Raw genomic sequence first — 18692 nt, forward strand, 5'->3', positions numbered from 1 at the left:
CCTTAGGCCATGGCATTGGTGCATTTTTTTATGCAAGAAGAAAAGCCCATTTTCTTTTTGAAAGTAGTGAACTTAAAGGAAAGAACTTACTTACACCCATCTATGAAAATGAAATGTTGGTAATACTACATGTCATTAAGAAATGACATCCATACCTAAAAGGAAGACACTTCAAAGTAAAATAGATCACGATAGTTTGAATTACTTCTTGAAATAAAGACTCTCTTCATAAGAGAAACAAAAATGGGTTACAAAGATGTTGGTTTATGACTTTGAAATTATCTATAAAGAGGGAAAACAAAATATTTTGGTAGATTCACTCTCAAGGAAAGAGGAAGACACAAAGTGTTTACTATGTTTTATTTCTATACCACAATATTATTGGGGGAGTAATAAAGGATGGAATGGAAGCAAGATGAGAGGGTATGCAAGATCATTCAACAATCATGGGACGACCCTGATGTAGTAGAAACAAAGTTATTTAGAAGAATGATTTTTTTTGATATTAATATATCTTATACTTATGCAAGAATTCTCAACTTAAATAGAAGGTCCTTTTGGAATTACACACTTCTCTTGTAGGAAGACATTCAAGGTTCTTGAAGACATACAATAGAATCAAGACAAATTTTAGTAGAGAATGTTATCTCTAGTCATGAAATCTAGCAATGATTGGTCCATCATTTGTCTAAGTGTTTCATTGGACAAACTTGTGAGGATTAATTGTTCCTACAAAATTATTTGGATCCACAAGGTGGTGAGCATTACTAGTACTAAGATCTATCCTAGTATGATATAACCAACACATAATTATTAAACAAATTCCCTTCAGAGTGTACATGTTGATTTCCATGCAATGTATTCCCCATGAGTTATATGTTGCAAACAATTAAGTGTGTGATTCAGTAGGTTAATAGATACAAAAACTATCAAATCAAGTCTTGAACCAAAATAAAATGAATTTATTTTCACATACCTATTTAATAAAGTACAGAATTCAAAAAGTAATTATAAAAATCTTATTTAATTTTTTAAATTAAATATCTATATTAACTAGTAGTTCTACATTAGTAAATGTGGTTGACATATGCATATTTTTCATACATTGGTTGACATATAAAAAGTGGAAAATTCCATGGATCGGTGTATATCAAACAAATTTATTAATGTGGTTGTGCTATTTGATTTACGATATATGTGGGGAAGATTAGTAATGTACAATTGAACAAACATATCATAAATATATTATTTACTAATCATAAATTTAAAATTTAAAATATATCTAAACTAATTTAAATTAAATATAAAAAAAATCGTAAATAACACATACAATTTAATTCCTATGAGTTTGTGGTTTTTCCCTTTGGGCTTACAAATGATCTTACTACTTTTTTATGTTTAATGAATAATGTGCTTAGCCCTTATCTACACAAATTCATATTAGATTTCGTTGATGATATGTTGGTTTATTCAAAAACCAAAGAGGAGCATGAGAAAAATCTAGCAACAATGCTATATTTCCTAAGAGAACATAAACTCAATGAAAAATTAGCAAGTGTGATATCTTTCAGTCGCATATTCAATACTTGGGACATATATTCTCACAGGAGGGAGTGACAGTCGACCCATAAAAGGTTAAGGAAATTATGGAGTGGCCAAATCCACAAAATGTAGCTAAAGTTAGATCATTCATGGGGCTCACAGGTTACTACAAGAGGTTTATTAAGAGCTTCTCTAAGATCAATTATCCAATCACTACATTGTAAAGAAAAGGAGTTAAATTCTAGTGGACACCGGAATGTCAAGAAAACTTTGATTAATTGAAATATTTGCTCACACATGCAGCAATGCTAAGGATAATGGACCCGGATAAAGGCTTCATGGTGTGCACAAATGCTTTAAAAGAAGGGTTGGGTGGAGTCCTCATGCAAGAGGGACAAGTAGTCTGTTATGAGTCCTAGAAGTTGAACAAGCATGAACAAAACTATGTGACTCATGATCTAAAATTGGAAGCAATAGTCCATGCGCTAAAGATGTGGAGACATTATCTCCATGGAAGAACATTCGTATTAGTAATAGAACATGGAGGGCCAAATTACTTGTTTGATCATCCAAAGTTGAATGCCATGCAGGAGAGATGGTAGGCGTTAATTAGTGAGTTTGACTTTGAAATCAAATACATCAAAGGTAAAGAGAATAAGGTAGCTGATACACTCAACAAAAGGTTACATTTGGCCCATGTGATAGTTGTGAGCTCTTGTGAATTTAATATTCAGTAAAATATTAAAGAGGCCAAGCAACAAGATGAGAATTATCACCAAATAAAAGAGCGCTTATAGCAAAAGCCTGAAGGGGCAGTAAGCAAGAATTTCTCTCTTACCTATGATGACTTACTAAAGCTCAAAGAAAGGTGGTATATATGGATTAATAAGGTGGTATATATATATATATATATATATATATTATATATATATATATATATATATATATATATATGAATTTCTCTCTTATAAATGATGGCCTAATTTTCTTGGATTAACATTATTGTTGCATGGATCCATAATTGTCACATAGAGTAGTGAAAAATATGTAACAACATGACTCATGGTTTTGATGGCTCACAATTTTGGTATTGGCCAATAGTTCCAATGGCTCACAGTCAAGTTTTGGTTCACAATTCTAATGTTGCAACTTTTGTGTGGGTGTTGTATCTTTTATGAGGTAACAACTATGCCACAAAAACTATGTAACAACCACTATGTTGTAGCAATGGTGATGCAACAATTGGAAATGAGTGTTGCAACAACTACAAATGAGTCTTGCAGTAACTCGAACCAAAACATCCCTTGTGGAAACAAAACACAACCTTCATAACAACCAGTTTGGCACATCCTCTTTGTAAATCAACTCAAGCATAAAATCTAATATGATATTTTTCTAATGTTTAATCATAAAATCACATAAAATACTAAATGAATGTAATGGAAACACATTTAGTCTCATTCCCACACAATAATGGATTGATACAAGGTCTAGGTAAGAAAAAAGGGGTTAAAAGTAGGGAAAACATGATATAAAAAGATGTCATTTCTAGAGACCATCAATAATGGAGTATCCTCAAACATTTTAGAAGATTTATTATATGTAATTGAAGGTTTCAATAACGCAAACAAAAATGCCATGTGTTAAAAACCATCATTAATGGCCTTAAAATATTAACTCTTTTAAGTCAAGTTTAATTTAATAGTATTGAAGAGGCTAGAAGTAGCTATCTAAGAGACTAGGGAAGCCATTTGCATTGCCACTACAAAAGCTAGCACCATGATGGAGTTAAGCATGGAAAAATCACCTTACAAGATCCTTCCTCACGAGCACTTCAAATATTTTGAAAATCACTAGAGGCATTAGTTCAATGTTATCCTCATTGAGGAAAATGAGCTATGTTGGCTAAGGGATAGATGAGAGAAGCCAATCGATTACATACCACAATATATCTTAATATAGGCCCAATCATGAAGGCTTGTGGTTTCGTGGACACGAAGCAACCATGTGGCTAAAATCACTATTTTCAAAGAAAATACTACTACAAGAAATACTTTTATGGGGGTCGTTATCTGCCTCCAAAATTGGAATTCGAGTGTGGGGTAGCATTAGGGGCGGTTTTTGAACCAACGCCCGCGCCCCGCCCCCCCGGCCCCCCCGGCGCCCACCCCCCCCTCAAATGTCTCACCTCTAAAGGTCAATCCTTTTAGGGGTGGTTTTTAAAGAGATATGAACCACCCCCAAAAGTGGCTTTTTGGGGGAGGTTCCAACCGAAAAAGCCACTTTTGTGGGTGGTTTGGAAGCCCCCATGAAAAGTAACTTTTTGGGGAAATTTTTAAAAGCCGCCCCGAAAAGCATCACCTCTGAAAGTCAAGCCTTTTAGGGGAATTTTTTGAAGAGATATGAACAACCCCCAAAGGTGAATTTTAGGGATGGTTCCAACACCCTTCGTAGCAACCTACAAGGGCCATTTACGATCCCCCTCATAGAAACTTATAAGGGCTCATAGTGACTTTTGGGGGTAGTTAAGAACCCTCCTTGTATTAACTTATGAAGGGGTTTTATAACTCCCCTCGCAGGAACTTTTGGGGGAATTTGGACCCCCCCTCATATAAGCTTTTGGTGGCATTAGGAGCCCCCCTTGTAGCAACTTATGATAGAGTTTTAGATGCCCTTGTAGAAATTTTTGGATCATTAGGATCCCCTCTTGTAACAACTTATAAGGGGGGTTTAGAGTCCTCCTCGTAGCAACTTACAAGGGGGGTTTAGAACTCCTCTTGTACCAACTTTTGGGGGTATTAGAAGCCCCTTGTGTACAATATTTTGGGGGAATTAAGATCCCCCCTTGTAGAAACTTATGAGGGGGGTTTAGAACACCTTAGATCCACTACAACCTTAAATATCTTTTTGGCCAACTGTTTCTCTGCTAAGTGTGGAATGTATAATCAATTAATTGTCCACAACTCAAGTCTCAACAAAATGCTTGCATCTTACAACTTTACATTGTCTAGAAAACAGTGACAAGACCCAAAAATGCTACCTTTTCCTGACCCCTCATTCTTGGGGGATTGGATCTTGATAAGAGACTAATTGACTAAGGAATTCCTAAGTTTAAGTATCCTTTATGAAATTGGCCTAAAAACCTTAAACATCTCTTAGATTAATGTCCATATGCCAAGGCTTCCATAAGATTGTTTCCACCAAATTATGTGGTCAACTCTGCAACACATTCAACTCATCCCATATAGGCTATACAAGAACGAAAATAATGTTTGTATAGTTGGCCTCCACCATGCTAGAGATAAATATCCACATCTTCCTTTTGCTATGTTTAAGACAATGAAGCCTTCAAAAGAATCTAAGAAACACAATGATTGTTATGGGCTAGTCATTCCAAGTCATGAACCAACTAATGATCAATGTGGGCTCACCCCCAAGGACCACTATCATCTCTCACTAGATGGTGGGCTTATCCTAGCCCCATTTAAAATAGAAATCTCAGTCGTAACCTAGACTATTCAGAATTGGACTATGACAACAAGTCGTTTGTAAAGAACTTGTTATCCCCTTTAAGAATAGATTCAATTCAAAGGACACAACTTGAGGAAAACTTTCACCTACAAAATTTAGTTAAATTTACTTTTCAAAAATGACAAAAGTCTTATTTCCAATACTCTCTCTTCAATCCTCTACATAATTTGTATAAGTATTGGTTGTGAAACACTAAAAAAATCCTTTGCTATGTAAAATCCTATTGATGGGTACAAATGGCTTAATGAGAAACTAGCTTTATATGAAACAATACAATTATAAATAGTATGCACATTAAGCTACAAAATAGTGTGCACATTGTTGTCAACTATGTGTCAATGGAATGCTTATTGTTTGGTTTCTCTGTGACAATTATCATTTTTGTGATCACTTAGTTATTTCCAATTTATATTTAGATATTTAATAGCTAAAGCTGTCATATTACATTTTGGATGCACACACATGATTGACTATTGAGTTATAGTAACTGTTGTTGATTGAGTACCTCGTTAGAAGCACATTTTGGAATAGTTTTCAAATAACTCTAATTTCTCTCTTATGTCCTCTAAGCAATTGTTCTTCAAGAAAGTGATAGTGTTTCTTCCATTTTGTTAGAGATAAATATCCACATCTTCCTTTTGTAATGTTTAAGATGGAGAAGCCTTTAGAAGAATCTAAGCAACACAATTATTGTTATGAGCTAGTCATTCCAAATCCTAAACCAACTAATGATCAATGTGGGTTTACCCCCAAGGACCACTATCATCTCTCGCTAGATGGGAGACTTATCAGGGAACATTTTAAGGATGGAAATTTATTTTAAAGTTTAGAAACCTTAGCAAATGTCACTAGTACATAATATGCAATTTGTAAAATGTATTGTAATTTTTTTGTAAAAGATTTCAAATTTATAATAATTGTATATAGCCTCTATATAAAATTTTGGTGATTTTTAAGTTAAAACAATTTTATACTATAAAATTTGGGTAAATAATTTTTAGAAAAAATGGAAATTAACGAATACCTTTTTTTGGAAAAAGCATGGAAAATTAACCCACTTGCAAATATTAGCCCCTAAAATTTTCCATGGGGCTTATCGTAGCCCCATTTAAAAAAGAAAGCTCATTTGTAACCTAGACTATTTAGAATTGGACTAAGACAACAAGCCACTTGTAAAGAACTTGTTGTCCCCTAAGAGAATAGATTGAATTCAAAGGCCACAACTTGAGGAAAATTTTCACCTAAAAATTTCAATTTACTTCTGAAAATTGACAAAAATATTATTTATCTAATACTCTCCCTTCAATCCTTTACATAATTTGTATAAGTATTGGTTGTGAAATAGTAAAAAAATCCTTTGTCAAGTACAATCCTGTTGATGGGTACAAATGGCTCAATACGAAACCAGTTTTAGGTGGAATAATATAATTATAAATAGGATGCACAATAAGCTACAAAATATTGTGCACATTATTGTCAAGTAAATTTCAAGGGAACACTTGTTCTCTAGTCATTTTTTGATCACTTTGTTATTGTCAATTTATATTAAAAAAATTAACAGAATAAGTTGTCATATTACATATTGGATGCACACACGTGATTGACTATTGAGTTATAGTCATTGTTGTTGATTGAGTACGTCATCAAAAGCAGATTTTGGAATAATTTTCAAATAACTCTAATTTCTCTCTTATGTCCTCTAAGCAATTGTTCTTCAACAAAGCAATAGTGTTTCCTTGAATTAATGTATCAAGTGAGCATAATATTGTCTACCTTCGAAAAATGAACAAGTCCATGATAATAATATAACATGGTTACAAGAATCAATTGAGCAAGTAAAGATTTCATAAATTCACTAAATGGTTTGACAGTGGCAAAGTAAATTCTTCTTATTGCTTCTATCCTTTCTAGAGGACACTCAAAGGCTCTAAGAAGAAGTAACCTGGAGACATGAAAAGTCCTAAAAGGTATATACATTGTTGGAAAGAACAAAACAATAAATATCTTATTCATAACCATGAAAAAAATTTAACTACTCTAGGAAATACATGTATTTCCTTGATGACCGTGCAATAGATTCAATTATGTAATTTGAGAAGTGGATATTGATAGCTTTTTCAGATTCCAAAATAGCTTTTAATCATAGTGACCAATTTTACATAAAATCAATGCTAAAAATATACTTTACATATACATCTTCACATGAAATCTATGCTAAAACACACACTTCATAGTCTTTTCTGAATCCACTTTGCATACACAAACAAATGGAATACAAAAAATTCAAAAAGCAAAATGGCTTATATATATATATATAAATGAATTTCACTTCCAAATCACTTCCTAATCCTTTCCATGTAAAATTTCACATCACATACTATGCACATTTTAAAGTTACGCTGGATGTTGTTGCTTTTTATTAATTGTTTATCATAATTGTAGCAAACCTTATCACAATCTTTCAAATCCTTTCCATGTGAAATTTCACATCACATACTATCCACACCTAAAAGTTAAGGTAAATGTTGTTGATTTTTATTAGCTGTACATCATAATTGTAGCAAACCGTATCACAAGCTTCCCCATCATAATTGTAGCAAACCGTATCACAATCTTTCAAATCCTTTCCGTGTGAAATCTCACATCACATACCATGCACATTTTAAAGTTAAGCTAGATATTGTTGCTCTTTATTCACGGTTTATCATAGTTACAACAAACCGTATGACAATGTTGCAATGAGAGCATGCAACGTCATTGTTAATCATATAGATTAATGCCTTTTTTTATTTAATACACGATAGGATTGTTGCGAAATTCTAGAACATCGTGTCGCATCTCGATTCTCACCTAATTCGGCATCAGTCCCAATTCTTGTAAGCCAGATGCGACTAACAGTAAATTTGTAGACTATTGATTGCGCTGACTGACCGATGCAGATTCGTTTGATGTATCGTGCCTTCAAAAATGCAATGCATCCTTCATTTTGATATATTTTATGTTTCAGTTGGGCAGATCCGTGCCATTTAATTTTTATCTCCTGCTATGAATTTCTGTGACAGAAGCAATTCGATCATAACTGTCGTGAATCACATCCCGATGTTTTGCTTATTTATGTTTTTGCTTCCCTTGGCTTTGAACATGTCGCTCGCAGCTGGGGTTGGAGATTCGGCAGCATATTGTCCGCTGAACATAACTGTGGAGCTTGACGCTCAGCCATGGATGCTCCAACAATGTTCATTGCCAGACAAATCTCACTGTTGCCAAGGCATCATCGATTTAATCAAGATCCTTCATTTCTCATGGATGCACACCACCCGTTCCTTCCTCTTCCCCACCAACCACACGGCGGCCAGCTGTTTAAACGAATTCCAAACGCAAGTGGAAGCCAAGGCGGGAATAGGAGCCGCCCTGTTCAGGCGCTGCAACGTGAGGTCTGAAAATTTCGTGTGTGATTCACGCACCTGCCTCGGTATTGATAATCTAAAGACCTTTGAGAGCTTGGTGGATACGTCCAGCTTGAAGCTAAACTGCGACGGATCTCGACCGGGAGCCTTTCAGTGCCATAGATGCTTATGGGCCATGGCCATGGCGGTCCGTTCGCTGAACGAAGCGTCAGGAGGAAAATCGAATTGCCAAATGTTTGTGATGATCTATGTGGGAGGAGGCATCAATTGTTATGATGGTCTCGGACCGGACGCCGCTTACTGCCTTCTCAGCGTACAGAATTTAACTGCACTGGCAACCCTTGGCGGCCCTAAAAGACCAAATAGAGTTATCAAGCGGTATTACTATCTCCTCATCATAATCACTTCTGTGGGAATACCGGTAGTTGGATTGAGCATCTGCCTGTGCTTAAAACGGCGAAAGTCCCGTCTCGTGGAAACGAATCGGCTGAAGTTGATGGAGAGATACGAATCGTTGAGCTCGAGAACCGGACTCGCGTTTTTCAGCCTCTCGGAGATCAGAGATTCCACTGGGAATTTCGCGGCGTCGAACGTGATCGGCGAGGGAGGTTTCAGCACTGTTTACCGAGGGACGCTCCCAAACGGATCGCGGATTGCCGTGAAGAGATTAAAGAACTCCGCTAAGATCAAAGGAGACGATGATTTCAGACACGAACTGCATGTCATCAGTGGGATTAAGCACCGCAACCTGCATCCTCTCAGAGGCTATTGCATCGAATTCGACAAAGACGGTCAGGTAAGCGAGCAGCTTCTTGTTTCTGATTTCATGGAGAACGGAAGTCTGGCGGACTGTCTCTTCAATCCCAATAGATCAAAATCGCTGTCATGGCCCGAGCGGTACAAGATTGCGGTGGGCATAGCCAGGGGGGTAACTTATCTGCACGAATTCGCCAAACCGGCCATCATTCACAGGGACGTAAAGGCTGCCAACGTGCTGCTAGACGGCCAACTGAACGCCTTGGTCGCAGACTTTGGAATGGCCAAGTTGAGGAAAGAAGAAGAGGAATATAAGAGCCATTACAGCACCAAAACTGTTGGAACGCTCGGTTATGTTGCCCCCGAATACGCTCTATACGGCCATCTGACCGACAAGAGCGATGTGTTCAGCTTCGGCATCATACTGCTTGAGCTCATAACGGGTCGGAGGGCTCTGGATTCGACCTCTGGTGTTCTCGAGCACTTTCTATTATCGGACTGGGTGGTCGACATGACGCAGAAGAACCGGGCCGAAGAGGTTATCGACATCAAGATTCGCAATTCGGGACATAGGAATACAATAAATAAAGTTTTGTTGTTGGCGCTTCAATCTGCCCACCCGAGAGATGTGTCAAGGCCTTCAATGGCAGAGGCACTGCTGGCCCTTGAAGCAATAGATGGGCCATGGGCAGGTACCAAGGAAATCGAATCGGAACTGGAAATTTTTTGCAACAGCAGAGGGGACGTTACTTGGGTTCAATCTTCGGAAGGCGGCACAAAGGAGAGCATGAGCGACTGGAGTTGTTCTTCGAAATGAACATTTTCCTATAGCAACCAACAATTTCTATCAGACGAGAGAGGTCGATGGTAAACCTGCTCTACTAACTGATAATTATTATATCTCTTTATTTCCAAACAATTATTCCATATATATATTTTTAAGATATATATAAAACATGGTTCTGAGTAATGGAAATTTACAGGGAGCCATGGACGGCGTTTAGGGCTGACTGTGCTAAGGCAAACAGAGTGAGTTCGTGATTGGAAGTCCTTTGTGGAATTTTGAAGTTGGTTCGGCTGGTTGACATCAGTCTGCTCGAGCGGGGTAACACATTGTGTGGGCAGGGACATCAGTCTGTTAGAGTGGGTGGACAGTAGGGTGTTCGTTTGATGCCAATACCGTAATGGGAGGAAGATCAGCTGGTTGGTATTTTTGCATTCTCAGGAATTGAGATTCTCAAAGTCACGGCACCGTGGAAAATGGGACACGCTTTTCCATGACTGATTGACATTTAGCATCCAAGTTTTAGTGCGCCAGACAAGTTTGTCCTTTCACATTGCCGAATCTTGTGGCTTCCATCGTAGGTTGGTAGAAGCTATTTTATAAGTTTAGAGAGATGTTTTTATTTATAAATAAATAAGAAAACACGCTTGTAGAATTTTGATTGTTTTTGAAAAGTTTATGACTCAATTCATTGAGCAAGTTATATGCTGTTTTATGACATTTAAGAACAATATCTTGCAATTCAGATATAATATGCCTAAGCATAGATATCAATTTATGAGAGATATGTTATAAGATTATAAGTTAATAGTATGATTTATCCATATTAACTCATTTGCAAATGATACTGGTTTATATTGTTGTTTCTAATTAATTAATAATTTCAATATTTGTATAATTTATGTATATATTATGAGAATTTGGTAACAATTGAATATTTATTATCAGTTTAGTATAAAATATAAATGAGATAGGTTTTTTTATAGGAATTTATTAAAATAGTTTTTCATTGGAATTCATTTTTTGAAATGCATAAATAAATTCAGCATTGAATTATATAGATTAAACAATTTAATCTATATAATCTTATATATGTTATAAGATTATAAGTTAATAGTATGATTTATCAATATTAACTCATTTGCAAATGATACTGGTTTATATTGTTGTTTCTAATTAATTAATAAATTTCAATATTTGTATAATTTATGTATATATTATGAGAATTTGGTAACAATTGAATATTTATTATCAGTTTAGTATAAAATATAAATGAGATAGTTTTTTTACAGGAATTTATTAAAATAGTTTTTTCATTGGAATTCATTAAAATATGGTAATATAAATTTAAAAAAATTTGTTGTTTAAAATACATTTTTGAATGCATAAATAAATTCAGCATTGAATTATATAGATTAAACAATTTAAACTTAAATTTTTAAAAATTTATGTTAAATTTTGATTAAAATTAACAAAAAAAATATTAATGAAAAAAACTATTTGGTTTATAAATTAAACTATTTAGTTTAAGTGATATGAGATTGATTCCAACCATTACTATTATAATTTCTAAATATTTATATAAATATAAGACTAAAAATTTTAAACTCAAACTTTTTCATACATGACATTTCATTTTCAAGACCATTATCAATTAATCTACTTCAAATATTAATATAATAAATTATTGCTTTATTAATTTATAATTATAAATAGCATTAATAATTTAATATAAATGATAACTAAGTCACCATTAAAAAAGCAATGTTTATATAGTGATTAGAAATATGTATTTTTTTCAAATTGTATGATAGAATACAATGAAAATAAGTGTAATATATAAATATTTTCATAAAACTTAAGATTTTATTTTATTTTATTACGAATGAAAAACAATTCATGTAAAAATTATTATTATTATTATTTTTAAATTTAAATGGGAGATGTTTTATATGGTTAAGAATTAGAATGGAAATATAATAAGTGTAAGGGTAGTTGAAGTTTTTTTTGTGTGGATTTGTTTGTTTATGAGTTATTGTCTTGTAAGGGGTTTTACTTAGTGGTTAAAGTGAGTTTATTTTGCATTATTTTGCTATTTTTTTAATTTTGATTAGGAAAAATGCTTAATATTTCTATTTTTTTATAAATTGAAAAACAATTTTCTAATTTTTGATTGGTTGAATAAGCTCTCACACCACATAATTCCTCTAATGGAGGGCCTCTTTATTTTTTAGTTGTCTTAGTAAGATTATTTGCAAGCTTTTCCGCTGGCTTTTTCTGGTCTAATTTCTCTAAAATCTAGCAGGAATTTATTGAAATCACAAGCTTGATGGGTAACCCCTACACAATCGAAGTGCCCATTGGGTTTTTCAAGGTGTTAAATCATATATATAGTCAAAAAAACAATTTAAATAACACAAATCAATATTTCACCTCAAAAATATTCTGGTCTAATTTCTCTAAAATCTGGCAGGAATTTATTAAAATCACAAACTTGATGAGTAACCCCTGCATAATCGAAGTGCTCTAGGGGTTTTGAAGAGTGTTAAATCATATATATAGTCAAAAAACCAGTTTAAATAACAAAATCAAGATTTCACCTCAAAATTTTCGACTGGTTATTGAAATCACAAGCTTGATGGGTAACCCCTTCACAATCAAATTGCCCTAGGGGTTTTTCAAGGTGTTGAATTCATAGATATAGTCAAAAAATCAGTTTAAATAGCACAAATCAAAATTTCACTTCAAATTTTTCTGGTGGATTTGAAAAGTCCAAAAGTCACACTAAAGACAACTTCCATTTATTTTTGGTATTTGTCAATCCCTCACAATTCATTTTAAAATAAAAATAAAAAAAATAATTGTGAGCTGTCATTACGTGGGTAAGTGCTCTAACACACTAATGTGGCATTGTTAAAACTATGCTATAACACACTAACAGTAGCACTGTTAGAACTGACTAAGCTGCAAGTCTTTTACATAGACTAAAAAACTTGTGTTGAACAAATTTCCAATTAATATTATTGATGTATTGAATCAATCTCCAATTAATATTGTTATGTTTCAAATTAATATTATTATGTTTCATTCTTTGAAGTTCAATTAATATTATTATGTTTCATTCTTTGAAGTTCAAGCTTTGTGATAAAGAGTTAGTATGTTATAGGGAGAGTAGGAGCGGTGGGCACGCGGAGATGCAAACCAGAGACAAGCCCATATGCATACGTGGGGATCATGCTAGTCGTAGTTGGTAATTTATTTGGTACAGATAGAGACATACAGGAGATAGGGGGCTAGACGAAGAGCCATAGTCAGAGCTAAAGGTCGTTTTCGATTCCCCAATCCAACCTGGAAGGGGAAGAGGATGAAATTGATTTGTAAATGATCGATCTGGCTTTCTTTTTCCAATAATTGAGGATACAACCACAAGACTTCGATGGCTATGTTGTAGCTTTCATTGATGAAAGCGGCATTCGTTTTCTTCTAATTGATCCAGCTATCGTACACAACCAATCAATCCCCGTCAACAAATTGTTCACTAGTACCATTTAGAGTCACGGGATCAAGACAATTTACCATTTTTAGGTTCCTCCCGTAATCTCATTTCCTTGTTTTGTATAGTATGTCCTCCTTTCCATTATCACGAAATAGTAGCATCTTGTTTTGCTTGATGTAGAGCACATTTGTGGGGGAGCAAAACCAAGGCCGCACATTAATCTCTATCAGCACAGTACCCCAAAGTTGTCAACTATGGTGGACTGAAATATACTACCGATTACATTCCTAACCCCCTGACGAAGGTACAGGTCTGAAGAAGAGCTATTTTATGCGCTACTCTCAACAAATTCGTTTTTCACAAATAATCAGGCTTCCAGTATGAGTTTCTATATTTGTTACAACTGTTCGATGCTTGATTCTCATATAACATGTGTGTTGATTGCTTTGATTTCGTTTTAAGTTCAGCATCCTTGAATTTAGCACCGTCTTCGGAGAAATTGTTATCGAAATTGATTGAATAGGTGATTGTGAATCTTTTCATTATAGTTATTTTATTAGTTATTTTACTGTTAAATTTTTTTGAATAAATTTCATTAAGTCTTGAGATTTATTTTACAGTATGATATGAAAAATGTCAAGTTGAAATTTTATCAACTCACAAGAAAAAATCCAGGTGAAAAAATTAGATTAATCTTATATAGATAACCTTTATATTTCTTCCTACAAATTGCTCCTCAACACAATCTTGTGGTTTTTTTTCTCATCACCCAACGATACTCAGTGGACTCCCGGTAAGCCAGTAGCAACAATTTAATCGATCTCCATCATTCACCCCTATCTTTGTATTTCACAATGCATTTGCAGTTTACCACGCCCATTAGTAAAACAACAAATACACCTTCAAGAATTAGCATCCACTTCCACTAGTGTTCTCTCACTACATCCTATGTGCGTAGTACAGCGGTGGCTTCACACTCCGCACATTGAAACCACATCCGCACTCGCATTCTCCGTGGTCTTTCTCTCCGCATTCTCAATGTGCAGCGATTCGATTCTGTGGTCTTTCTCTCCGCATTCTCATTGTGCAGCGATCCGATTCTGTACGTAAACCTCTATGCGGTCTACCTCTTATCGAATATTGCTATGAGGATTACCACGAGCATTTAGTGTAAATTAATTTTTGAAGGACCGATGAATTTGATAAAAAAACACAGGGAGTTTACCAACACTGGGTTATAAATTTTTACATGGTTTGAACTAACAAGCGCAGCTATAGCTTACATTTTGACACAGTTATATTCTTCCAATGAGAACAAGGCCGCTTTCATTAATGCGGCTTGGAATTCAATATATTATTTGTGAGCTAGCAGCTATAGCTTACATTTTGACAAAGAGTTTTATTGTTCCAGACTGTTTTTCGTTAATGCGGCTTTGCATTCCAATGTATTATTTGTGAGCTAAGTTTATTGTGCAGAGCTCCGCACTTAGTTGTTCGCATATTTATAAATCTTTAAACTATGGTTGAAGTTCACTATTATTAGCTGGTGAAGCCAAAAAGGCACAGAAACCTGTGTCATCTTGGACAAGTATAGTTTCAATATCACTTAGCTTGGGCTTTAAAATATCTTTCCTTCTAAGTTTTAGGATTGCTATTAAGTGAATTTAATGGTATTGTTTTACTTAGTGTAGAGCTCCACACTCTCACATAATGAGCTAAGTTCATTGTGTAGAGCTTTGAACTTTGTTGCTGAAAGAGCATCAAAATACCCAAGTAAATCATCTTTTTACCAAGATATTACAGGATGAACAATGAAGAGAAAACACACTTCATTGCTTGAGAAAATGAGCTATACATGAACCTAATTTATAAGAACAATATAGGCTTCTAGCCATAACTAGAAGATAAGATTGATGACTCAATAGATAAGGATGAGACTAACAATGCAATTGAGAAGATCGCTACTTAAGCTTACAAGTTTCAATGTTTATTGGAACTCTAACACCCCCCATAAGCAAAATGTAGGGAGGAAAATAAAGAAAAAAACACAAAGAATGGTGGTGACAACTAGGTCTTTTAGGTACCCATGTAAAACATTTCATAAAAAATAAAGAAGAAAATAAAATGAAGAGATGAAGGAAAGCGGACTCAAGATGACCCCCCAAGGACAACTTCATTTACTCCAAGCATATGTCATATCTGAAGAAACCTTGGTGATGCAAAGAACTTTTTAAAAATATCTGCTATTTGTTCTTCAGTAGGTACATATTCTACGATGAGTATACCATCTTGAATAAGTTGATGAATGAAGTGCATATGAATCTCAATATTTTTTGTCTGTTGATGTTCCACAAGATTTCTAGAAATTTGTATTTCACTTTGATTATCACACCATAAGAGAGTAGGTTGATCCTGCTGAATGCCAAACTCAAGCAATAACTGTCACAACCAAAGAACTTTTTGACTTGCGAGAACTGTAGCTCTATACTCAACTTTTGCTGTAGATATTGCAATCGCTGATTGTTTTTTGCAGGACCAAGCGATAGGCATAGATCCAAGACAAAAAAACAAATCCGAGGGTGGATTTCCAATCATCCACTGACCCAACCCAGTCATACAGTGAAGCCTACAAGAACTAGCAGTATACTGAATGCCAAAATTGTAAGTTCCTTGAATATATATGAGAATATGCTTCGCTGATTTCCAATGACTCTAATGAGGATCCTAAGAAAATCTAAAGACTAGCCTGCCTGCATAAGCAATGTCAGGTCAGGTGTGTGTCAAATAAAGTAGAATGCCAACAAGTTGGCGATAAAATGTAAGATCCATCTTGGAATTGGTGCAACTAGCAGTAAGAATAGCAGTAAGAGTAACACCAAACTGAAAAGGAGTAGGTGAAGGCTTGCAATTAGCCATGGAAAAACGCTGGACTAAGTCAAAAGAATATTGGAAGATGGTGATTATTTTTTAAGATTGGTGAACTCGCAAGCCAAGAAAGTAGTGTAGAAGAGCAAGATCTATCATAGAAAATTGTTCCATTAGTGCTTCCTTAACATTCTGAATCATAGATGAAGAACTCCATGTGAGGATCAAATCATCCACATATAGAACTAGAATCAATAAATCAAAGCCACGTCTCTTAGTGTAGACTGTTGGATTAGAGTGACAAAAATTGAGCCCTAAGGAAAGCAGAAAACTATCCATCTTCTCATACCAAGCTCTAGGATCTTGTTTGAGACCATACAAATATCGCCTAAGCTAGCATAAAAGTGAAGGATCCTGCATAAAACGAGGGGGTTTCTCCATGTAAATATCCTCATGTAGATCACCATGTAGAAAAACACTCTTCAGATCCATCTGGTAAACTCACCAGCCTCGTGAGGCTACAAGAGAAAGAGAAAGATGAATAGAATCTATCTTGGTGACACGAATGAAAGTCTTAGTATAGTTAATTCCTTCAACCCGTGAAAATTCCTTAGCCACAAGACGTTCCTTATGTTTGTCTATAGATCCATCTACTGCATATTTGGTTCTATAGACCCACTTGCAACGGACCAACTTGCGTCCCTTTGGAAGAGAAACAAGATCCCAAGTATGATTCTTCATAAAAAAAGAATACTCTTTTGTCATGACAACTTCCCATTCACGTTTTCCAACAACATCAGGAAATTTTTGTGGTTCCTCTGAAATTGCATGACTCAAAAGAGAGATTCCTCATACTATGGTTGATTTAAGGCTATATAGCTGAAATCAGTTGCATCATAGCCATATCTATCAAGATGCTTTCTCTTATGAAGACTTCTCCTCAAGGAATTATCCAGAACAAGTTGCTCATGTATGAGTTATGCCGGTGATGATGGAAGATTTTTTTTCTGGCTGAAGACCTTCATGAGAGCTTTCTTCTTTTTCCATATCTAAAAGCATCACAATGATTAAAACCATAATCAACAATTAAAGATGAGGTAGTAAGGGAAGAAGATGATCCTGGATTAATATTTTCATCAAAATGAACATCTCTTCGGAACAAAACTTCCTTAGAGTTAGGACCAAAGAGTTGATAAGCTTTCATGTCCTTGCAGTAACCAACAAATATCAATTGCAAACTTTTATTTTCCCTTTCTTTACATTTTTCATATTGAATTAATGCCCAAGAAGGACTACCAAATACCCTGAAAGAAGATACATCAGGCTTCTCATGTGTCTAAGCTTCCATTGGAGTCATATTTTGAACTACCTTATGAGGCATCTTGTTTTGAATGTAATTAGCACAATTAACTGCTTCAACCCAAAAAGTAGGTGCCAAGTTCTTGGAATGAATCATGCAATTAGCCATCTCCTTAAGTGTTATATTCTTCCGTTTAGCTACACCATTTTGTTGAGGGGTGTAGGGAACAAAATGTTGATGAAGAATGCCATGTTCTTTGCAAAAATTTTGAAATGCCTTGCTGACATATTCCCCCCATTATCTGTGTGTAGCTTTTTAATGGAGCATGAAGATTGTTTCTCAGCAAGAGATTTAATTGTCTTAAAGGTTGCAAAGACTTCGCTTTTGTACTTGAGAAAATAAACCCTAGAGTATCTTGAAAAATCATCCATAAAAGTTAGTGCATATTTGGCCCCTAAAAAAGGAGTTGAAAATGTCATTAGATCACTATGCACCAACTCAAGAGGTGTTTTTGCCCTTGAGGTTTTCCCTTTAGGAAATGGATATTGGTGTTGTTTGCCAAGGGCACAACCTTCACACACTCCATCAATACATGAAACCTTAGGAAGACCTGAAACCAAATTTTGAGTGTACATCTATTGCAAATATCTATAATTGAGATGACTAAACCTTTCATGCCAAAGCTTACTCAATGAATCAACATGAGCTATAAAATAAGAAGCAAAGGAAGGATCGAAGCAGAAAAACATATATTCTAGAGGCATGATCATCTTGTTTCATAACAACAACAACTGGAGGAACATGTAGCTCTCTAATGACTACTTTAGTTGGAGAAAAATCTACAATTTTCCCATTACCAAAATGACAGATCTATTAAATGGACAGAAAATTTGCAGTAATTTCATGGACTAGGAGCACATTATTAATGCAGCCATGTGTCATCTGTAAAACGCATGGTCCCAAGACTTCAAGTTTTGTAGAGTCACCAACTGCAATTTATGATATGTTGCT

At 34.9% G+C, this 18692-nt stretch overlaps 1 protein-coding gene across 1 annotated transcript; it reads left to right on the forward strand.

Moving 5' to 3' along the window:
* The first annotated feature begins 8158 nt into the window (after positions 1-8158).
* LOC149139380 (putative receptor-like protein kinase At1g11050) lies at positions 8159-10657 on the forward strand. Its single transcript, XM_089449920.1, has 2 exons — positions 8159-10103; positions 10220-10657. Exon 1 carries the CDS (start codon positions 8173-8175, stop codon positions 10051-10053), a length of 1881 nt encoding a protein of 626 aa, XP_089306046.1. The 5' UTR covers positions 8159-8172; the 3' UTR covers positions 10054-10103; positions 10220-10657.
* The last annotated feature ends 8035 nt before the right edge of the window (positions 10658-18692 follow it).

Source organism: Pinus tabuliformis, chromosome X (assembly GCF_031772625.1).
Source record: "Pinus tabuliformis cultivar Carrire ecotype Pingquan chromosome X, CPIR1, whole genome shotgun sequence".
Taxonomy (NCBI): domain Eukaryota; kingdom Viridiplantae; phylum Streptophyta; class Pinopsida; order Pinales; family Pinaceae; genus Pinus; species Pinus tabuliformis.

What these genes read in the sequence shown, in the direction of transcription:
- LOC149139380 (XM_089449920.1), top strand. Translation starts at nt 8,173, where the DNA reads ATGTTTTGCTTATTTATGTTTTTGCTTCCCTTGGCTTTGAACATGTCG.